The sequence below is a fragment of the Ictidomys tridecemlineatus genome, chromosome 7, assembly GCF_052094955.1.
Source record: "Ictidomys tridecemlineatus isolate mIctTri1 chromosome 7, mIctTri1.hap1, whole genome shotgun sequence".
NCBI lineage: Eukaryota > Metazoa > Chordata > Mammalia > Rodentia > Sciuridae > Ictidomys > Ictidomys tridecemlineatus.
This window is the reverse complement of record NC_135483.1, coordinates 69,432,955-69,457,981: the sequence shown is the minus strand read 5'-3', so window position 1 is coordinate 69,457,981 and position 25,027 is coordinate 69,432,955. Positions and strand designations below refer to the sequence as shown.

Genomic DNA, 25,027 nt, shown 5'->3' with positions numbered 1-25,027 from the left:
TGCATCTGTGCAAAGAGCCTGGCTACAATGCTAGCTAGCATTCCATTTCCAGATGGCTATGATTACCACCTAATTATTTTAAACCCTGATTTTATTTCAAACAGTTTACCATTGTCAAGGGTCAGTGCCCGGTATGATATTGCTGAGATCAAATATTTTTGGTTCTAGGTCCCTAGTTACAAGAGTTCAGGAATGGTCTTCCTTATAGTGATTGATAGACCATTCAACAAAATCCATGGATAAAACAATGAATCCAATATTAAAATTATAATAAAACCATAAATAATTTTATAAAAATTATTCAAAGTCACAGTTGTTTGCTTTAAATTTCCAACTGTCCTGATAAGTAGGAAAGCACCAAAGAAATCTATTCTTTTTTAAAATTTTTTTTAAAGAGAGAAAGAGAGAGAGAGAGAGAGAGAGAGAGAGAGAGAGAGTTTTTTAATATTTATTTTTTAGTTCTCAGTGGACACAACATCTTTTTATTTTATTTTTATGTGGTGCTGGGGATCGAACCCAGGGCCCCGCGCATGCCAAGTGAGTGCACTACTGCTTGAGCCACATCCCCAGCCCTCTATTCATTTTTTAACTCATTTATTTACTCACTCATTGATTGATTTAACTGATATTTATTGAGGGTTTATTATGAATCCCTTTAAGATCAAGAAAACAAATGGACTCTCTGAAATAATCGGCACCTAGTGGAAGAGGAGAAAATGACATTTATTCTCAAAATCTCATGAAGATATGCAGAAAGGCAGGATGTATTAGATGGCAAAGACTGAAGAAAGTTCTGAGTATTTTTGTATCTTTTACATTATTAGGCTGTTTTCTGGGGTTAATGCTTATTGTAGACACATGGATTTGGAATAAAGGAAATAAATTGAAATCTGGAACTGGATAGAATATACTATTCTGATAAATTCTTTTTTTTTTTTTTTGGTGGGGGCTACAGGGAGGCCCAGCAAAGGAATTCAGGGGCACTCAACCACTGAGCCACATCCCCAGCCCTATTTTGTATTTTATTTAGAGATAGGGTCTCACTTTTCCTGAGGCTGACTTTGAACTTGTAATCTCCCTGCCTCAGCCTCCCGAGCCACTGGGATTACAGGTATATACCATCATGCCTGGCTTGACAAATATTTTTCTATATTAAGTTCTAGTTAATTAGATACAGCACATATATAATTAAGATAGTGTATGTGTGTGTGTATTTAGTGTGTGTGTGTGTGTATGTATATATATTTAGTGTTTAGACAATAGAAATACAGATGCCTAAATGGTATTTTTTAATTTTTTTTAATGCAACATTTATAAAAAGCCTCAAAAGAATTTAGTGAAAATTACTGAACAAAAATTCTAGAGTAAGAGCTTTGTATATTTAAATATATGCAAGATGGTGCGTGTATGTGGGGATTGCATATGTGTTTGAGTTTGGTTTTTTTTTCATAAAAGTTTTGGACCATTATTAATTTTTTGCAGATTTGTAGATTCTCTTCTTTGTACCACAAACCATTTGATTCTAGACCATTTTTCTTAGAATTTCTTGCTTTAGACCTTCCAATGTATTCTTCTTACTTTTCTACTTGTTTAAAGTGAAATCCACTTTCAGAGTTTTCAAAAATCTGTTGTATATTGAAGGTGTTTTTTTCCCCCCGCCAGTAGAATCTATAAAATGTCATCATGGTTTTCACCATATTTCTAAGGACACAGCTGAGTGTCACAGGGGCCCTCTGCCTCCTCAAATCTAAGCATCCTGTCACTTTGCCCCTCTCCTCCCTGTGCTCCCTTGTTCACATACACCTATGGCTATGGAAGTGGAATATGGTGTCCTTAATGCCTTTAAGCCTGTGAGAGTGATTTCCTGGTAGGACCCCAGGGTATGGAATCCTGATGTTACTTGTATATCATATTATCTATCTCTAGCTGTTGTGGCTCAGGAGAGTTATTAATTAACTTCACACTGGCTATGATGAGGGCCAATATCATATACCTGAAACATAGTTATTTCCCTCTGTAACCTATAATTGGTTCTAATTTTTTATATATGCTACTTTTTAAAAGTTTGTGCTATTTCTATATAATCCAAACACAAACCTCTCAACAACATGTCTGAACCCAGATGTCTATTACTAATCCCCTGCAGAGCATGACATGCCACAGTATAGGGATCCTTGTCTTGCTATAATAATCCAGAAACTTAAATCAAGAATCATATATGCTATTTGTCTTAAATTATATATTATACCAGGCATAGTGGTACATGCCTGTAATCTCAGTGATTCAGGAGGCTAAAGCTGGAGGTTCACAAGTTTGAAGCCAACCTCAACAACTTAGTGAGACTCCTTTGTTTCAAATTTAAAAAAATATAAAGGGCTAGGGATGTAGCTCAGTGTTTAAGCACCTCTGGATTCATTCTCTGGTATCACACACAAAAAAAACTATGATAATTTATCTTATGGACTTAGTTTATATATATTTATATATTCATAAATTTGTAATTATGAATTTAATATAAATTTATTCATTTAACCAACCAAGGTAATTTTGTATAAATAATAAATGGATCCTAACATTCTTTAAGCTCCTTAAATAACAAGTTGTCACTGATATAATTCTACAATATTGATAGAAGATTCACATTTTAACAGAGCATTTCTTGCTGGTCTTCAAGAAGAATAATTTTTTTTGAAGGTTAGTTTGTAGACCTTTATATCATAATTAGGATGTCACTAAATCAAACTTATGGGCCTGAAGTGTAGTTTATTTTAAAATGTTCTCTATAATCAAGTTTCACATTTTTTTTGCAGAAGTTGTTTAATGCTATGAAAATTAAGTACCTTTATTGTGACTTTCTTCTTGGTAAATGCAGTTTGTCAATAAACAGCAGTGTCTACTCACGTTTGTCTTGTTCTGCCTCGACGCCTTCACTTTCTGTGTCACTTGGCAAGAGCCATGGTTGATGAAGTACCTGTAGTTGCTTTAAAGATTCATCCTGCAAGAAAACAAATTATTTTAGGTGAGACTCTAGACTGATATCAGGAGCACCAGTATGGGTGAACAACTCTGCTTTTATAAACTGCATGTTCAAAAACCCTAAGAAGCACTCCTCCGTGATAGAGAAGAGCTGGAAGTTTAAATTTGTTTTCATGTCATAGATATGAGTCACAAAACAACCTTTGTTTACATTTTCCTTTTAATAAGATTTACAATCTTAACAAGAAGAAATATCTAGACTATTTTCCTGTTAATATTTCTATAGCAATGTTGACACTCATTCTTGGAAATATGAATTTTATGGAATACAAAATTGCATAAAATGTGCCTCTTTTCAAACATCATTTCAATTTCTTTTCATCAGAAAACAGATTAGTAGGACTTAGGGAACACTTCACTCAACTTTGCCCTTCAGTATTCCTTCATTGTCTCCTTCCTCAAGTGATCCTCCTGCCTCAACCACCCAAGCTGCTGGAAATAAAAGTGCACACCACTATATCCAGATTCTATTCATGATTTTTGTAAAAATGTTCCCTGTATCCTTACTTACTGCTCTTTCCTTTCAGTCACTATCCAAAAGTCACCATTTCCCATGTGATTTTTTGTTGTTCTTGGTACTGTTGTCATTTGTGGTCCTGAGGACTAAACTGAGCCTCAGGCATGGTACACAAATGCTCTACCATTGAGCTATGTCCCCATCCCAACCATCTCCCATTTTGACTGTAGTAATCACCATCTGTGAAAAATTTTATGGCCAATTTTTATAATCTCTAATTTTTTTCTTAATGTTTCCCTCTGACTTCAGTGTTTTTAGAAGCCTGTATGTTATCATTAGCTTGCTCATAAGCTTTCAAAGGTTCTCTCATTATTCCCAGATTCTAACTCAAGACCTGTGAGGATCCATACCCATTAGCCTGATCGTCAACCCACACCCACCACCCCGTTGTAGTTAACGGGTAGCATCAATTTTGTCATATCGCACAATATAACAGGGTGTTTTACACTGCAGTTCCTTATCTCTCTCCAACATTAACACTCTTCCTCCAAGGCTCCAGGGTCACCTCTGTTGGAAGGCTTTCCAGTTCTCCAAAGCCAGGATGCTCCTCCATTCCTTCAAGTGTTTAAGGTACTCATATAACAATGAGTCTATAGCAATCATACTTTCAGTAACCCACTGTCTCCATAGTAGCCTAGAAGGTCCTTGAAGGCATGGGTAAATATTTCCCCTATGCATTTCCTCCATCTATTATAGTACCTCCCACAAAACAGGGACTGAGTAACAGAATTTTACATCTATGTTCTTTCTAAAGACATTATCCCAGTCTGATGATGAGGAAAAATATCCAACAAATATCAACGGAAGGACAAAAACAAAATATATGACCAGTACTAGTCAAAACATTTGACTAGCCAAAAGTCAAAATTGCTAGCGTCATGAAACACAAGAGAAGCCTGCGAAAGGGTCACAATCGAGAACAACCTAAGGAGATAGAACTAGTGAATCCAGTGTGGTATCCTGAATGGAATCTGGAACAGAAAAAAGACATTAAGAAAAACTTGTGGAATGCTGAACAAAGTGAGAAGTTCATTACTAAGAATGTATTGATAATGGCTTGTTCATTATGACAAAAGTCCCACACTAATAGCAGGTATTAATAGTACTTGAAACTGGTAGGAGGTATACAGGATCTCTTTATTATCTCTGCATTAATTCTGCAAATCTAAAACTGATCTAAAATAAAAAGGCTTACTTTAAAAATAAAAGACAAAGCAAACTAATATTTTGAAAATGATCATTTTAAAATGAAAACACCATAAATTTTAGCTTCAGCGGATCTTGAAAATAATCCGTTATTCGGATTGAAACTTTATTATCCAATGAGCCATGAGCTCTTCAGGGAAAAGTCCTTGCCTTAGAGATGAGGAGACATTTTTTTTTAAATCTTGTTTAGATTGGGTCAGTTACTTCCCCTCTCTGGACAACATGAAGAGGGTGAAGGTACTAGATTAGACAATGTCTAGTCCTTCACAACTGGTCCACATCTAGGTCTCCACTCTTCTTTATGTGATTGAATGTGGGAAATACTAAACGAGCTACTGAAGGGAAAGTTTGCAAAACATTAAAGATTTTCTATATATTACTAAATATAAATTGATATTTGTTTGTATGATTTAGCTTAAATCTTTTAAAATGTATCATATTTGATTTGACCTTAGAATTATACAAAAAGCAGTAAAAAAACTGAAAAAACTTAGATTTTAAATTCCACAACTATAGAGATGATGGGAGAAGTAAAACTTCAAAATTTCACATGTAACAGAGGGAAAATCACATTCTTGAATTTTTTTTTTGAAAAAAAAAACATGCAGTCTCTGATTTTAAAGAAATACAAAAAATGATGGTTTTGGTGTTCTAAGATAAGATCAAGACTCAGGCTCTTCATGTAAAGCAGAAAAGTTTAAAGTGATCAAAAGAAAATCTTAAGAAAACATTTTGAGGCTGGCAGTGTAGCTCAGTATTAGAGCATTTGCCTAGTGTATGCAAGAGGTTTTTTAAAGGTTTTTTAATCATCTGTTCTGCACAAATAAACAAACAAATTAAAATGATAATAATGATAATGTGTTGTGTTTTTTTTTTACAGAGCTAGGGTCAAACAATGTCTCATACACACTAGGCAAGCATTCTGCCTAATAATAAATTATAAGTTATTTACCTTTTGTATTAAATACTAAAATCCTTTATCATAAGACAAGATGTGGTACATAGTCAATTTTTCCCCACAATAGTTCAGAATATTAATCAGTAGTACTGATTGGTTTCTGGGTTTAATGGCCTTACTCCTGAGAAGATAAGCAGCATCAAACTATTCTTTGTTTATTGTAAATTATAAAAAGTACAAATAGAACATTAGTTAGAAAAATATGTAGTTTAGGAAGAACTTGAAAATGTTGAGTTATTAGAATCATAAACATAGAATAAATATTACTATTAATAGATGATGATACAACTGTTTTACTTTGGTTTTCCCTGGAATAGAGCTAGTAATATAATGCACCTGTTTGCTTTATCAGTGCCAATAGGACATGTCCAAAGCTCAGCCCAACAGTCTACATATAATTCTTTTTGATGGGGTCAAGGAGGTAAAATCTTGAACATTTTATACACAAGAGCTGATGCATTCTTCTTTGTTAAGTTTATTCAAAAATTTTCTACAGGCACTTTAAACTATGTCTGAGTTCGGTATAAGCCCTTTCATATTCCCAAGAGTAAACTCTCTGGGCTGCTTTTAGAAGAAACACTATTCATTCTTTTTCTAAAACACTTTCACTGTGAGTATAGCAAAAGTCCAGTAACTAGGAGGGTTGGGAAACAGTGACATGGATCATATGGGAAACAGTTGCCAGCCCTGAATCAACATATCATTCTATCTGCTAACAGAATAAGTGCTTTATAAAGTTCAGCTGTATTGTTCCACATGGATAGCTTATTTTTAGATTCTCTAAATGCAATCAGTGATTTATGTCACATGTGGCTATGGAAGTTCTGTATACTTAGAAAGAAAAAAATGTTTCTTTGTTCAAATTTTCACTAGTGGACACTTAAATTCTAAATTAACTAAGTATTTCTTTACTCTTGGTATAAGTATGTTTAAGTATGGAAATACATTAGTTTCCACTTTTCAGAAAGACTCAATAATTTTTATTTTACTTCTTTAGCCACAGAATCTCTTAAAACAAATCAAAACAAAGATCCCTGAATCATGGTATATATAAAGCAAAACAAAATCACACTCAATTCTAGATACATTGAATAGACTGCTTCTACTGATGAAGAATTGGTCCTGTACCTGTAAGAAAAGGAAATTTCCTACATATAATTGACATAGTTAAATTAGCAAAGTTTGTGAATAACTTTCTTTTTTATATTTATTAATAAAAGAACCCATACAACCAAGCTGTGAAAGTATGATTCTATAGCCCACTTCTTTTAAGAACTGCAAAAGGACAATTAAACTATAAGAAAAAAGAATTCACCAAGTTTGGGGAACTATAGTTTGAAATAATAGGATCTAATTAAAGAAGAGAGGAGTAATAATAAAGTAAGAAAAATATGGTAGATTGTAAGAAACATTGCAAAATTAACTACTCAAATTTACAGGACATATTTGCTATATTGACAATGCATTATGATCACATTCCATCCTGTATTCTAACTCATTGCATTTGGTGGTTTTCCTTTCCAAGCAAATTGCAAAGTAAAGTTGCCAAAGACTTGAAAAAGGAAGAAAAACTGTCAGGGGTAGTCAATGAAAAGTCATTTTATAACATGACTTCCAGTTACCTAATTCTATAGAGGCTCTTGATCTTTCATTGATTTTAGCTACTTTATAATTATATTTTATAGACAATTATAAAAGTGCCAAATATTCTTGCCTACATGAAATTCAATTTCATTCTTTTATAGTGCAATTGATTATTATCCTATTGAGATGATTCTATTTTGGCAGTTTTTGCATCTATTTATAACTTCACTTCAGCATCCCTATTTGTCTGCATATGTGACAGTTTGAATTCTCCTTTGAACATGTTACTTGTTCCCTCATTGATTTATTAGTTACATAAATCTTTGACATGTCTTCAGTTTGCATCTGTATGACAGTACTATTATAATCTTTTAAAAGTTGTTATTGAACAACATAAATCTATTGTTAATGATTGTCAATGACAAACTGATTTTCTTTGGGGGAAAATACTTGTTTCCCAGTAACCAAGCCGAATAAAACTGTGATAATAAATAATAATTGGCTTCAGCTTTTAACAAAAAAATCCCTCAGAAGGATAAAAATAAAGTAAACTTACTTATTATAGATGATAATGTCATATGTTCCCCACCAAAAATAGAGTTGGAACTTCAGTATGCTGGAGATCACAGAATACAACACAGGAGAAACAATACAAACTGGCCAGAAATGATTCTAAGATATTTTGTTCAAAATCAAGCTAACAGATTCAAAAGAGGCTTGCCTTCCTCCAATGCTTCTCTCCCTGTCTGACACCCTTAGAGTCTGTGAAGCTGCCACTTGCCGGTGACCTTGAGGGTGTTCTGGCCTTCACCACTAGCTTCCCAAAGTTGTAAGGACCACTGTAAATTGCTCTTTAAAAAGTTTGAAAAATGATTAACTTCTTGGGTTCTTTAAAAATTCTTAACTGCTTAAGGTGACAATTCTTATCTTCATGCATATATATTTAAATCACAACATTTCACTACCACGTAGGCGATTTTCAACTAGTGTACCATATTGCTTCCCAATGATTCATCTAGGAAATGTGATATTTTAAAGAGATTAACTTCTCTACAAAAGGTGTAACAACCAAGATTCATACTTAAATTTGTTAAGTTGTTCTCAACTCTGTCTATATAGTACTCACTGAGCAATAACATTATTCATTCTAAAAGCTAAAAATTCTGTTAAGAAATTATGATTCCACTTTGAGTTAGCAAGTGAAGAGCATGCAAGTTTGTAACTTCACTATCAGAGATATTTTGAAGGTCAAGAAAAGTAGACTATTATAAAATACCTCATTTTTATTCGGTCAAAAACACAAATATTATTCTGAAAAAATAACACATTAACAAATAGAAAATATAGAATAAAACTTATCTTTTAGCCTTACTCTTAAGGGAGAATATATTTTCTCTTCAGTTTTGATTTAGGTCTAAACAAAACTGCCTAATGTTGTATGTTATGATTCTACCTTTACTAAAGACTAGATTTAAAAAAAAAAAAACGGAAACTTTGATCTGCAAAGAGTTCTTCAAACTTCAAGAAATGTTAAATATCTTAAAAATGTAAACACTGTGATTTATTTGAATTTTTGTGTGTACTAAATAAAAGCAAATGTTTGCTAGCTTGCTTTTAACATCAATGCCTCTAACGTTCTTAAAATGTTGTTTGTTGTTTCCTGATTCTACTAAAATGAAGGAAAATGGCAAAAGTAAAGTAAGAGCATTAAGTGAGAAAAAGAACAAAATAATATCATTTTATGGCTCACATTTTTACCTATACCTACATAAAACTTCTTCCTATGAAACAAACTGAAGTTGGGGATCCTTCTGAAATTGAACACAACTTCCTTATGCTCAGATGGAGGCTGCAGATCTGCATGCTCTGACCTGGCAGAGGCCACGGAGGTTAAAGTGGAGATCCCCTATACTGGGAACTATCTAGCACAGACTAACTAAATCTACCTCTGGGTATCACCTGGCTTTTGTTTCTATAAATTGTGACTGATTCAGTGGGGCTGGTGGAGGAAGAAGCAATCTCCATCAAACTATATAAAATACATTTTTCCTTTTTCCATTGTTTGCCTATTTCTTCACACTGCTGCATTCTGTCAGCCAAGACTCAGGCTAAGCCCCTGGGGTATGCTGCTGGTAATAACCACAATATACAAAAATCTCCAGAAATAATACTGGAAAGGATTCTTCAGAACTGTACTTCTCACCACCTGGGGTATTTATGAACCACAGAGATCTTGGTAGGATGATTTTTAAATCTTTAAGTATCCAGCAATCCCAAGGTTGTGTATTTCTTACAAGCCCCGAGATAATGCTGACGTAGTCAGAGGGCCTCTCTGAGGAGCAATGCCCTTCAAGCATCCCAAGAGAAGGCACAAATTCTCAACCTTCTTGCCAAATAAAGGATTCATGCTTATATATGGCATGCACACTTACATTGCACATTGCGCATTGGTAGTTTCAGAGAAAATCGGGCGCTTTTCTTGAATTAGAATTACATAATTAGGATAAGCCTGATTGTAGCATTTCCATCATAGTTAGCAGCCCATTTCTTATACCAGCGCCTTAGAGATCCTCTTCTTCCACAGAGTTAAATCCAGACAGGACACATTAAAAGAGGCATTAGACACCCTATTTCTGGAGGAGGCCAGCCACCTCCAACCCTACCAACAAGTGAGGAATGCAGAACCTAGCAATCACAGAATCCTAAAGGGAAGTTCTACTGATGAATACTTCAAAAATAATGTCTTCCTTCCTGCTGGCAACATTAATTGCTGTGTTAGTTGCTAAACATCTTCTACTCAATCTCTGCATCAAATTCATTAAACTGAAATTTAGGGTTGTTGTTCCACTATTTTTTTTCCCTTATATATTTTGACTTTTCTAACCTGAATTCAAACAGCTATTTAGATATGTCTTTTTTTCTCCTTTGGTCACTCTTTCTGCAGGGGTCTTTGGCAAAGCTTCGACCACCTCTAAATAGGTATGTAAATCTTAATGAGTGGACAGCCAGGGATGGCAGCACATGCCTGTAATCCTAGCAGCGAGGAGGCTGAGGCAGGAAGATTGTGCATTCAAACCCAGCCTCAGCAAATTAGTGAGGTCCTAAGCAATTCAGGAAGACCCTGTCTCTAAATAAAATATATTTTTTAAAAGTGGGGTGCTCGGGGCCTGGGTATGTGGCTCAGTGGTTAAGCAGTCCTGGGCTTAATCTCTAGTACAAAAAAAAAAACAAACTTGAAGGGGTGTTATGCATTCCAATTTTGCTCTCCAAATGATATATGGAAGCAAGTGAGAGTTTATTGACACACATTCTAAATAAACTATGTATGTAGGAACTGCACAGCAGAGTCAGGTTTTTGAGTGGGCTCACACATGCAAAATTGTTATATAGGAACAGAGTCTTGCCTACTGAGAAGTAACATTGAAACCAGGTAGTTAGTGCTGCTAAAATACCATCACCAAACTGCTTCCCATACCCCTTCACCTGCAGCAGGTTCAGCTGGCTAATTCAGTGACTACTGTGATTTATCTCCAGATCAAGCTTTGGGAACTCTATCCACTGGTTTTTCTGAGAGTTCCCAAATACTCAGTATTCAGTCCAAAGTTCTGTGACACAGAATACCCAAAAATATATCCAAAAATAAACCCAAGAATCCAAAGGGGTTTTCAAGGGACTTCTATTGCATATTTTAATGTTGGGAAAGCACTTTGTGTTGTAACACACACAAGGTGTGTAACACCTTGTCAAATGTCATCTGGATGAGCATTTGCCACAGGAATGAATGTCAACTTAGTGTTAGATTGTTCTTTCCATAAAAACATTGATGAGGTCTTTCTTTTCTTTTCATGAACAATCAAACCTTCATCAGGGTATCAGCAAATATCTGTGAATGGAAATATGTGATGGTACTAGGTTCATGCTCAAGATGACTGAACTGCTACACAGGAACTATCTACCAATGATAAACAAAAGCTATTTTGAGGACATTTATTGTCATATTGTTATTGTGGACCAATCAATGCACATATATAGACTAGGAGCGCTACAGGTAGGTGAGGAAAGTGCAAGTAAGTGTTCAGGATACACTAATTCAGTGACCACTGGGGTTTATCTCCATATCAAGCTTTGGGAACTCTATCCACTGGTTTTCAGTCTGTTTCAGACTGTGTTTTGAAGGCTGCCTTAAAACTTACTTCTTCCGGATAGTTTTTCAGTGGGTGTCCACCACTGGAGACTTCTCCCTAGAGACAAAGAAGAAGAGAGATTGAAAAAGTCAGGAGAAGGCCACAGAAAGAATGAAAGAGTTATGGAGATCTGAGAGCGGCATAGAGGTGACTCTTCCCCACCGTCTCTTTAGAGAGTATCAGATGGGCAGTTTCTGCTCTTTAAAAGAGATATAATTTTTTTGAGATGACAATATATCTTTCAAGTCAGTTTTAATTAGTATAAATAAATAATCTGCTAGAGTATCTAAGTCTTAGATCAGAATGCTAAACAAATTTATAAAATTTGCTTTTAATTTAATAAATTAGATGAGAACTTGCTAATTCTGTAAATTTGTGTTAAGATCTAATACTTGGACTTAAAAATATTTTATGGAAAAAAATATGTATCATTAGCCTTTAAATTCAATATTTACATTCAATTTTTCTCACTTTATGAGCCTTAAAGTGGTAAACTTTCCATTATTTGTGCCTACTCTAGCACTCTTATTTTTTATCTTGAATACTAGTAACCACTGAGATTTAAATCACTGAAATTTAAAACAACCAAGTTAAACATAGATTTCAACTTGTCAAACAGCTTGTTAGTTTGGATAAGTAATAATTTTACACTCCATGGCCAGAGACATTTGGAAACAAATTCTGAGGTATCATGAAATAATAAACGTCAGGCCACCATATGTGTTTAAAAGATCACTAAATAAATGTGAATAAAGCTTATATTGGTTTCTATGGAAACTTTTTTAACTTTTCAAGGAGCCTCATCTACATTATCTCATTAAATTGCTTTTTCAGGAAAACTTGAGGGCAAGACATCCTTAGGCCAATTTGATAAGGAGAAAAATCAAAGTCAGAATGGGATAAGTAAAGTGACTAATGTCAAGGAGTATTGCTAGAACTGAATGACTTCTGACATTCTTTTACCTTGCTTAAATTAAAAAAAAAATTAAGAAATATAGTTAAAAAAATTTTGCTGGTGTGTGCTCCACACTTGGAGTGGAGAGGAAAAAAAGCATCAAAAACTAAAAATTAAGCTAGGAGTAAGATGCTAATATTCCTAAAAACATAGACATCATAGGTTGAACCACAGAGATGGTACTTTTTTTTTTTCCAAATCATGGTTTCCACTGGTGAAAAAAATCAATATGTTGCAGTTTAACTGTTTCCAAATGCTTCCAAGCTTGTAGGATTTTTAATGGATAAATAGTGAGAGAGATAAGAGTTCTGTTATCTTAAACTAAAGCATAAACTATTTGGAAAAAAATGAATCCATATAAGTCCTCTAAACTGTGAGGGATTTAACTCCAAGTACACAGAGAGGACTGGAAACTCACTTCAGATAAACTTCTTAGGGCTGAACTTGCTACACTAGCTGCCCTCATTTGAACAACTAGAGGAGGAATGCTGTGGGCTTTTCCAATGTGGCTCTTTTGTGTGTCAGAACTTGTACTTGCATGCTAATAATCCCTTCCCTTTGCCTGCTCAGAGGGGAAGGTGGCAAACTGCTTAGAGTTACAAATGCACCTTTCTGGGCAGCCAGCACTTGAAGCCTGCCTGGCAGCCTCTGAACTCAGGAGGGTTAACAGCGAGGCAGCAGGGAGCAGTGCCCAGCAGCTCGCTGAGAAGAGAGATTTGTCTCCTGGGAACTGGAGGGCAATGGTTTTCCCAATTTGTACATTTGCAGTCTTCTGCTGGACCTCATGATGACCGAAGGCTTTCTGGATGATCAAATAGAAATAAAGCAGAGTTCTTGACAGCTCTGCTTCTTCCCACAGTGCCAGGTCTTTGAATATCTACACCAGAGAAAATGACTGTGAAAGTTGATATGAGGACAAACTCCTTCTTGTCAGACTCAGACAAAATTAGAGAGGGAAGTTATGAGGGGGAGGACCCATGTCTGTCTATCTGAGATAAGGACTTTCTCAAGGAGTTTTCAAAGGCCTAGCACATGCCTCATTCTACACATACTCTGTGCTTTGCACTCACATGTATGCACAGATTTCTGTAACAAAGTTGATCTTTAACATTCTTTAATACTGCAACAATTCAAACAAGAGTCTCTCCATAGAATACTGGCCCAGCAGTGGAATCTGTGCCAATAAACTCTTGCCAACCCTTCCACCACCACACGCATCTCTAAGACCAATGAACTTAGTATCTAAGTAGCTTACATAAACTTCTCACTTTCACCATTAAAACTTCCCTTTGTCTTGACCTTCTTGAATATACTCATACTTTACTATGGCACATGTTATGCCATTACAATGCTCTGTCATTCCCAAATAAAATCATTATTCTTTGGGTAATCCGTCTGTGACTGTTATTTAGCTTGGAAGAAGAAATCTACATGCTACCATTTATTTCCTTGGAGTTTGGCTGCAATTGTCCTTCATAAATCAATGAAAAGGTTGGCACCGCTGAATAAGGAGAACAAAATAAAAGACTCTAGGAGGAAAATACAGAGGAAACAACCACTTTGCATATTTCAGAGAGAATTACAGATGCAGCAAAGGCCGAGTAGACAAAGCAAAGAACAAGATGTCAGGATCTCTGATTCTTAGGATCAGGAGAGCTGGCCCCATTCAAGAGCCTTGGTCCAATATGTCTATCTCAGGTTCTTCATTTCCATCATGGGACCACTGAAATGCTGGATTCCCTCCTCCCCCTACTGGAAGCACCAATGAAATATAATCCCTTTCAAAACCCAAAGCTATCAATTTCAGTTCACTCTTTCTTAATTATAAAGAATTGGCATTTTAAGTATCAAGTCATTCTAACAACATAAAATTTTGGTAATCACCTGGAAGTGAATCAAAACTACCCCAGTGCAATTTCCCTTGAAAAACAAAGAGAGTAAAGGGGATACAAAAAAAAAAAGAAAGAAAGAAAGAAAGGGGCGTGTGAAGGAGGGAAAGGGCAGAATACATGGAAACTATGCATTAACAAAAAGACAGAGGGAGAAGAAAAAAAAGCAAGAAAAGGTATTTCCTGCAATATGGTTTTGCTTATCATGAATTCCTTATATAATCACAGTTGAGATAAAAATGTTTTAAATGTGAATTAGAAAATATATTGTAAAGTCAGGGAAAGTTGGAGGGGGAACCAAAGTGATTATCGTTTAACAGACGACAGGGGATGTTGGCTGTTGGAGAAAGTGGTTCTTTGAGCTCCCTTGGTTAATTTTACTGTTAAAGAAACATTCTCAATGAGAAACAGAAGTAAGACGAGGTCCACACTCTCCCCAATCCATTGCCATTTTTCACTATCAGAGCCTCTCTTATTTCAACCATGAAGTATTTTCTATTCATCTTTTACTGATTCTAAGACAAGGGGCAAATAGACTGGACCTGGCGTAGGGTATATTTATTCTCAAACATTACACATCTAGGATCTCTGGTATTAATTTCCTTCAAAAAATGTTTCATAAAAACCCTGTTTCATCTGAATGATCTTTCTTTCCACCTTCTTCCAAGTGAAACCGAAAAACAATGCTAACACAGAGCATGGAAAGACAAGAGCTCAATAGGATCAGCCAAAGCATTTCAGACTCCTATGGACCTAGAACAGTGAACCCAACATTTATTCCACAGGTGTTGGGTGCCACACAGGTCTTGGGATAAAGAATTGAACAAGAATCAATCCCTATCATAAAAAAATAAAATCTTAACCTTCAGAAAACAGATATATAAGTCATTCAAATCTAAAGGAAAATTTACTTGACACAGGTAAAACCAGCTTGCCTTGAGGAAAAGATAGAAGTGCACTTAACTTTTCATTTATTTAACAAGCAACAATCGTGAGTTGAGAACTCCCATGTGCTGAGAGCTGTCGAGTCACTGCATATGTTTGATGAAGATAAAATATAGAGTGTAATTCTTGAGGAAATTATTTTTAAGCTTAGTCCTAAAAGCTTGGCCAATTAGCCTGATGAAGGAGCTGAATAAGGAGAAGGACTCATACTAGAAAGAAGGAAAATTTTGTGCAAGGGCCCAGGCACAATTGAGCAATTATATGAAACCACAGAACTACGGGGAAGGACACTAAATTTACTATGCCCTGAAATGTGCACTGTATTTTCAGATATAAGGATACCAATATCATCTGTCACTTCTTAGTTTCATGCTAGAAGTTTCTGAAATACAGTTGCTAACAGGATGGCTAGATATTGTGCTTTCTAAATGTGCTGTTAATACAGCATTACTGAATTTATGACAGATGATGAGGAGATTGATTCAGCTTTCAGTACTTGGCACACTACATAGGCACTGACTATGATTGATGTCCCGGAGAATGTGCAGCAATATCTATTTCCAATTGGTCCGTAATTTCAAGGTCAAACTGTGCAGATCACCTTTCTCTGAAAATGATACCTTTAGCCTGTACAGAAGACATTTGACTGCTTTAGCATTGCTAGGACCAAAAGACAGTGGTTCTGTTAAGACAAGATGTTATGATTCACTTTGCTTCCAAGGTCCATTGGTGCATCAGGTGGTTCCTGTAGCAGGAATCAGCAATTTCAGATTTGATCAAATGTGTCCCTTTAGAAGGAACAAGGGGTTAGATATGTAGCTCAATGGTAGAGTGCCTGCCTAGCATGTGCAAGGCCCTGATTGGTCAATTGGCTTTAGAAAGTTCCATCTAACACTGAACTAGTAGTTGCTCCAGGCCTATATCTTATGTTGATTAATCTATCATATCCATGTTAATATTATTTCACTATCATTAACTGTCATTAAAAAAAAAACTAGAACCCATGCATCATGTATTCTTTCTGAAATGGTTTTAGTGGGCCAATACAGCAAATTGTCACCATAAGTTCTTGAAGAGTCACACCTTTTTTCTAAAGCTGGTTTACTCAACTATGAATTTCAGACACCAGAACCACAGAGTTGTGTTTCATATAAGATGACTATTATGAAAGATTCTGAAAACTTCAAAGACTTTGGCAACTACAGCGTGCACTATTGGTTGTAAATGTGTGAATCTTCATGATCCACCCAGATACTGGTTTCCCTGCCTCCTGCCTTGTCAATTATGAATAGTTCTAGGACCATGCCAGATTTCTGTCCTTCCCACCCAATTCTGCCATCCATGTGGGAGCCTCTGCACCTCCACCCTTCCATTAAAGGCAGGGAAACTTCTCTGGCTGCCTCACTCAAGCCTTTAGGTGCTACCTTCATACATCTGTATCAAAGCGCATATCACAATTTTTTTTTTGCTACTGAGGATTGAACCCAGGGATGCTTAATCACTAAGCCACATCCCCACCCTTTCTTATATTTTATTTAGAGACAGGGTCTTGCTGAATTGCTAAGTGCCTCTCTAAATTGCCTAGACTGACTTTAAACTTGCCAAACTTGCCTCAGCCTCTGGAGCCGCTGGGATTAAAGGTGTGTATCACAGTTCACTTGATCATTGGTTACTTGGTCTTTATTTTCGAATTAAATTGGTAAAGCACAAAAAAAAAGTTTTAATTAATTTTTGCTTCTCAAATTCTGATACAGGGTGTGGCAACTAATGTTTCAAAAGTAGATGAGTGGTAGGCTGGGATGTGGCTCAAGTGGTAGCGCGCTGGCCTGGTGTGCATGCGGCCCGGGTTCGATCTTCAGCACTGAAAATGAAAAAAAAAAATTAAAATTCTCTCTCTCTCTCTCTCTCTCTCTCTCTCTCTCTCTCTCTCTCTCTTTTTGGAAAAAAAAAAGTGGATGAGTGGTAATCCCAGTGGCTTAGGAAGCTGAGGCAGGAGGATCACAAGTTTAAAGCCAGTCTCAGTAATTTAGCGAGGCACTTAATAACTCAGTGAGACCATCTCTCTAAATAAAATATAAAAAAGGTGGGGATGTGGCTCAGTAAGTCAGTGGTTGAGTTCAGTCCCTGGTACCAAAACAAAAAAAAAAGTGAATGAATGGAAACCAGTTTTAGCTGGTAGTTAAGGTATGCAGTCTACACAAATCATTAAGATGATAAATAATAGGATGAAGAAGTTAAGTCATTTCTAAAAATCAGTGGTCAGATATTGTTACTGAATGTGAAATAAGCTCATTGAAGAAAGTTCTATTATTTAGAATTCACAAATAGTCCTTAAATAGAAATTTTACCTTGAAATATAAAAAGTATGTATTAATAAGTATTTTTAAAATTTGGTGTTTTGAATGTTTATTTTCATATTACTAAAACATAAAAATATTAAATTGACTTTTTAAAAAAGCATAATAAGACATAGAACTTAGGGAAAACTTCTTCAAACATTTTGCATATTAAAACCAAATTAAAAGGAATAAAAAAGAAACAACAAATAATGCCTAAAAAATTTAGTAGGTAAACAAAAGGAAATGTTGAAAACAAAAATAATGTTTTTAAAAATGAATTTTAGTGAAAATCACAAATATCAAAAATAGGCAAAGAAAACCAAACATATGGAGAACAAGAGAACCAGAGGAAAAAACCTAAAAAGAACATAAGGGAAGAAAATATATGCAAAAAGTTGGTAATTCAGAAAAACTTTCTTGTGTGTTCTTTACCATTGAAATTATAAGAAAGAGCAAAAGATGGAAGAAGAATCCAGAGATCAAAAGAAAGTTCTAAGGTATATCTGATTTTCAAATGTTGACAAGGTAACAATAGTGTCAAGGAATTCATATTTAGGTGATAGAACTTGTTAAGCAAAAATAATTGATTGCTATAAAAGTTAGAATAGTTTTTACTTGCAGTGGGTGGCAGAGTTTGTAACTGGAATGTTGTACGAGATAGACTGCTCAGTTATCTGGCAAAGTTCTATTTGTTGAACTTGATAGTATTCTCATTATGCTATAATAAAGTCATATGTTTTATTGCGTGACTTTCTATATTTGTGTTTAATTTTGCAATAACAAAGATATCTTCAAATGAATATACATCCATTTCTAATATGAAACGATAATTTTATAGACATAGTTATAAGGTCCAAGTGAACTCCTAAGAGGTGAGACTGAGAAGTTATTATACTCTATTTACTAGTGGTTCTATGGTCATGTACCTAGTCCCTCTAAATCGAAATCTTTTGGTCTTTGCAAAGTGGTAATTATTGATCATATATCTAGAGAAATATTGTTCTGATTGAGTCTTAAGCTAATCTAACCATAATAATAAAAAATGAGGTGGCTGTTTTGATTTTCACCTTTCAAATAATTACATCTTTAAATTCTCTTCTACTGAACTTTTTGAAAAAAAATCAGTATGTGTCATTTTGGAAACTGTAGACTACCTGAATAAGTTCTCCAAGGTTAGTGAAATAAAATGTGAGTCTCAAAATTTATCCAAACATACACTGTGTTCTTTTAAAATTAAATTAACCTTTGTCTTTGCAGAATAACTAAATAGCTAAAGTGACCAATGTCCTGTACTGTGACTCGGATGGGAACATGTAGGAAAACTGATACTCAAGCCTCCTGAAATACCCAGGGTTTATGCCTCTTGTATTCTCAGCCCATGTTTCCTTAATTTTAAAAGATTGATTTTTCAGATAAGTAATAATTCTAGGCATTTCTCTGCTTTTCAGGAAACCCAGTTTTCCCTCAACAGATGCACAAAAACAATTTTGTATTTGTTTCTTTTAACATATGCCTTTGATTTTTTTTCATTCAATAACAAATCACCAGTTTCACATTTCAGACACGTTTACATTATTTAATAAACATTAAGAAGTTATAGAATATTGAAAACTTTGTAAAAAAAATTCTTTTTCACTAACTTGTAAACAAATGTGAGCCATATAATACAGGAGTACATTTGAAGTCAAAAGCATATTTTTAATCCTCAACACATTGATTTAAAGGGAGATGATTGTTTTTAAATAATTTTTATTCCATAAGTGGTCCAAAGAGAATGCTCTCTGTAGAATTAATACTCAGATCAATACGTAAAATACATGAATAAACATTATCTAACCTGCCACGACTTGGCAGTTGATGCCATGGGCAGTATCACTAGAAGAGTCGTGGTTTTCTAGGGGAAATGAATAGAAGCAACATCAATTGTCCAAGAGAAAAGAAGTGATCACCAATGACTTGGAGTGTCATTACTCTTAATTTATTCATATTATTAAAATTACCAACTCAAATTTTATCTACAGTTTTTAGGATACTTTGAAAAGACAATCCCCATTATGACCTATTTCTATAGATATTATTTCTTCTGTTCAATGTGAACTTACTATAGACTGGGCATAAGACTATGACTGGGCCTGGGTTCTATGTTCTATCGGAAGGTGACAAAAGTGGGGACATCCTAGAGAGGTAAGAAAACAAGTGTTCAAACCCCATTTCTGACATTGGGCATGTAATACAGCCTCCCTGGGTATCAATTTCCTCATCTGTCAATGGTGATAATGCCATTTGCCCCAGTGGTTATTGGAGGACTAAATGAAATATTGTCTACAAAACATATAATAAAACTCTGGCTGTGACCATTATTAATTGCTATAGTAAATAGGCGTACTGATATTTAGGAAGATTGTAGTGAATGAAAGAGGAAAAAAAAACAAGTACCATGAAAAGCATGAAAACCATTGTTCTTTGGGTTTAAAACTATTGTAGTACTTGTATCACCTAGAAAGATTTTAGTCTTGGAAAATCTCAGCTGTGATGTCACTTGCAGCAAGACTCCTCTGACCCACATGTTTATGTTGCCCCACCCCACCATGAATTCCATGACCCTCCTGCTTCATCTCATGATGGCCTCTGACTCCTCCTGCCCCACCATTTTCTCCAAGACTTCCTCCTATTAGAAAAGTTGCCCACTGACTGTAATGGCCTGAGGCAGTCTCTTCTACATTGTTGATTCCATGTGCCCAGGTTTAACATATGTGGGGCTTGGAGAAAGAAGTCAAACAGAGGTCTACCTTGTCAAGAAATTATTACAAACATGTATTCTGGTCATCAATCAAACTCTGAAGGGCAGCTCTGGGTTTAAAACTATTGTAGTATTTCAAATTCTGACCATAACTTGGCAGAAAAGAGAGAGCAACAAGGTAGTGTGGACCCCTGACCCAATGTCCCTGCCCCTTCCCAAGATTCTGCATCTCACCATAAGGGCTCTGGGAATATTTGTGCGGATATTTTATATGCATGTCCAAAAATTCCTCCACACCTCCCTAGGCTCCTTAGGCCTAGAATTGAGCTGAATGAAACAATAAACTAGGGAAAGATCCAATGTTTATTGGAGCAGGCTTGGGATCATTTGAGCAAGGAATCCAGGATATTATTACCTGGCACAGTGTCAAGATGAATTTACCTCCTTGACCCCATGGATTCCTCATGCAATGGGGAGAAACACAGCCTTGGACTAGTCTATAAGGGTATCATTGAAACACCCTGAGGATGCAGACATTATCTCTTTACCATTGAAATGATTTGACATAGATCTGGGCACCTCTGAGTCACTCCACAATTGTACTGAATGAATAAAGACTATTACAAGAAGCACAGATTTCTAACTTGATGGGCAAAATATATAGGAGATATGGTTATTAGACAGAAAAATAAAGATTAATAGGTCTGAATCAGGGAGATTGTGGCAGCAAGAAATGGGTTAAAGTCATAATTTAGATCTATTTACGGTCAACAGGAAATTAAATTTGAATATAAAGTACAGAAAAACATTTTTTAAATTAACTGAATAATAGTTCAAAATAGTAGGTGAACAAAAATAGAATGAAGGTAGACTATAAAAATGAAAATGAGCAAAAGCCAATTAAAATTGCCTACCATAAAGAGACATTCAGACCCCCCAGCTAAGATTGCCTATGCAGAGAACAACATAAAAAATTCTCTCTAGGACAGGTAGGGTGCTTTTCAATATCATTAGAATGGAAACTCAGATAAATTTAGAAAGGAAACAGAATAGAAAAGGATGCAGAGGGCGGGCGCTGCTTACAGAAGGTATCTTTGCAATCATATCCACTAATTGTAGGATACGCCATTGTCTAGACCCCTTATTTTTTTTTAATTTTTTTTACAAATTTATTTATTGTGAGGTTAGTCCAAGAAAATTGAAGCAAGAACTGAAGAGATAAACCTCTCTAACTCCAGGGGGAATTTTTCCAGGAGGAATTTATTTCATTGGTGCATTCAACAGACTTCACAGATCAATCAGTAAACATGCAAAGGACAAAACCACAGAGTGATACCAGACCCAACAACCTAATGAACCACAATTTGAATGCTTCATTAAATCTAAGACAGGGCTCAGAGTGTGGGCCTGATGATGATGTTCCAAGTCTCTTTGATGCAGCACAATTTTTCCTTCATGGTCTAAAACTCTTGCCCCTTCAAGGGCCAGAGTCCCAAGATGTTCTATAGAAGAATTTTTGTTGTTGTTGTTAATTCTTAGTCCAAAAAGTGAATTTAATGCACTGACAGAACAAAGCTTACTTTGGGAGCCCAAAAATGGCCAAACCACATCACAGAGAGTAAGAAGATATCTTCCATTCTCATGAAGGTATGCCCATCTTTAGAGCCTAGTTCAAAGCAAATATCTTTTGAGGTCTTACAGAACATGACTTAACACTGAGGTTTATTACAATGTTTTTGCATGTGTTTGCATTTTGTGAAAAATAGCTAGGATCAAAAACAGAGGAGCCAAAAAAAGATTCCCTGCCAGTTCTGGGAGTCTAAAAGCCAAAACTTTCAGGGGAAAAAGATAATTCTTATATCATGCATAGCCTAACTTTATGCACTGTCAATATGAATTGAGGTAAACACTTGAAATTTAGGGTACTTTTTGACAATGAACTTCAGAGACAAACTAGCCATGTTTGAAACTCATACCAATATAGCAGATTACTCATGTTAGGGCCACTGCCAGTTAGTTGAATATATTAATGTAAGAAAGCTCAGTCATGAAAAACCAGCCTCAATATTTTTATGGATCACAAGTCTCCCAGGAGAGCTCTCTTTACTCTTATAGGATGCCCTTTGAAGCTCAGAGACAATACAAATCAAACTTAGCAGGGCAACTGCCACACAGAGTTTTGCCTTAAATTATTGGGAGAATCTTCAATAACTTAATAAATCTTCTGGTTGCCAACCACCAGACTTAAGACTGGCTGCCCCATAAGTTTACTCCAGGCAATGAGGAGAGGGTGGAGTGATGTCGGCCAGTCTCGAAGATTAGAAAGAGTTTCCACATCGATTGCAAGGTGGAAAAATGCACAATTATAAATTTTCAAATTAATCGAGGAGCTGAAAGTCACCCAATGAAATATTTGTAAAATAGTTTCATATATTTTTAAAAAATATGAAAATAGAGTTATAGAAATAAAGACATCAATTCATGCTTAAAAGGGACGTTCTAGTTTTATAACTTTAACATGTACCATGAATGCAGTAGAAGCTTCTAATAATGCTATTTCAAGAGTAGATATCCTTAATGAATGCACAGTAAACACCTTTATTTATTTTTCCCAACATGCCACATTTTTATTTTTTCATGCTTTTATTGGTTCATTATAATTATACATAATCGTGTGATTCATATTCAGATATGCACAAAACAATTTGTTCCAATTCACCCCAATACTTCCCCTTTTTCTCTCTCCCTTCCTCCTCCTGTTCCCCAAGATCTTTGGCTTGTTGATGGTTAAATGTACTTTGCTGAAGGAATCACTGTGTTCAGATTTGGTGTCTTGGAGGGAGAGGTGACTAAAATGGATAAATGAGGTCACATAAGAGATGATGGAAGAAAATTTTCATCAGAAAGAAGGCCTCAATAAAGAGTGATCATGATATTTAATAACTAAAGATTTAAAAGATAAAGGGGAAATGGGAGAAATGAAGGCTTATAGATCAAAGTTTCAAAATGAGAAAGCAGGGCTGGGGATGTAGTTCAGTGTAGCTTATATATATATATGGATATATGGACGAATCTTTAAAAACAAAATGAGGGAGCAATGTTCTAGAACAGTAATAACATAGAGGTAGGAACAAGAAGTTTTAGAAAAGAGCTGATGCCTAAAATCTTGAGGGCAAGAAGGCAAGAACAGGCTGTGGGCTATAGAAGGGGCTCTTCTGAGGAAGAAGTTGTCCTATATTCTAACATTAAACTTGTTATAATTCCTCTCTTAAACAACTTTATCTCTTTCTAATCTTGCAAAGTTGGGCCTCTAAAGTGAGGCAAAATGTACTGAGAGGACAAAATTGGATTCATTTTTTTTTAACTTCTTATAATTATAAACCTGCCACATTTAATTTAGGAGGATGAGGCGAAAAAATTCTTCAGTGACTAGGCCTTGCTTTTGACCGTGTTGTCTGAATAAAGGAAAGGAAGGTGGCCTTTCTCCAGGTCCCGCCACAGACCAGCCCCACGTATTGCTGTACTGAATCCTCATGATACTCCTGTGAAGCAATTATCTATTTTACAGCTGAAGAAACTGAAACTCAGAAGGTTCTGAGACAGAGTTGGGGCTTCCTGTCACAGCCTGCCATCTTTCTAGAAGACAGAGAATAAAATTAATTTTCTTTTGCGGTATTTGTTTTTGTTTTGTTTTGTTTTAATGTTGCTATTTTCTACTTATTAGTTCTCCTAGTCCAAGGCCAACCCAACAAATTATTTATGTTAAACCCAAAGGCAAATTATTGTTATTGTGGACTAGTGAACCACTTATTATAGCACATGTAAAGTTGCTTTAAGAATAAAACCTATTATGTGCCACCAAATCTATTGTTAGGGCCTTAGAATTTAGGAAATACTAATGTAAAAACGATATGCCCATTTGTTCACTTCTTCCAGGAGGAGGAAGTTAAGAAGAAGCCTTAGAATCATTCACTGGGTCCTCCAAGCTCACAGGATATAAACATCTCTCTCTCATGGGAAGCCAAGCCCCCAAATCAGTGGAAAAAGTATTGGCTTTGGAAACAAGACAGGATCTGGATCCTTTTTTCTGTCACCCATCAGGTGTGTGGCCTTTGAGGCAAGTCACACAAACTCTCAAAGTTTCTCACTTTTCACTTAATTAAAATGTAACAAAAATAAGACTATTTCCATTGAAAAATTTGGGGGCAATATCTGTAACTCACACTGCTAGGCACTAGGTAAACATTTTCCATTTTGACTATTACTGGTCATTCCACTCTCCTTTTTTACTGCATGTGGGCTCCCAACCTCTTGAAATGACCCTTCCCACCCACTCACATGGCCATTAACCCAGAAGCCAACTTCTTCTGTGCAGCTGTCTTGGTCTCTCTGTGCCCTGTTGGTTACATCCAGTGCCTTCCCATGTGCACACTAGGTATACAACTATGACAGCACTTTTGTGCTCTCACAAACACCTGTTTGCAAAACTAACCTTCCCGTGATACCGTAAGCTCTTTAATAGAAAGGAACACCGCTCATTTCCAGAGCCCAATTCCTCGCAGACTGCGTTATGATAAAAGCTATTCAATAGACCTTTGTTGAATGAACACACTAAGCCCCAAAGGTCAGCGCTGCATGTTCTTTCATGTCATAGTAAATCACTTTTCAATAATA

General features: G+C 35.6%; 1 protein-coding gene across 9 annotated transcripts in view; it reads right to left on the bottom strand.

Moving 5' to 3' along the window:
- The window catches only part of C7H8orf34 (chromosome 7 C8orf34 homolog), a 499,329-nt gene that overhangs the window by 135,055 nt on the left and 339,247 nt on the right, over nucleotides 1–25,027 (bottom strand). For 6 of the 9 annotated variants that reach the window (XM_078017138.1, XM_040294025.2, XM_078017137.1 and 3 more), the window contains exons 11-12: nucleotides 11,495–11,542; nucleotides 2,902–2,995 (exon numbers count right to left, since the gene is read on the bottom strand). In XM_078017138.1, coding sequence (XP_077873264.1) covers nucleotides 2,902–2,995; nucleotides 11,495–11,542 — 142 coding nt within the window. Of the gene's footprint in view, nucleotides 1–2,901; nucleotides 2,996–11,494; nucleotides 11,543–16,936; nucleotides 17,136–25,027 lie in introns of those variants that run through there. The other 3 variants (XM_078017141.1, XM_078017140.1, XM_078017142.1) reach the window with 2 other exon arrangements.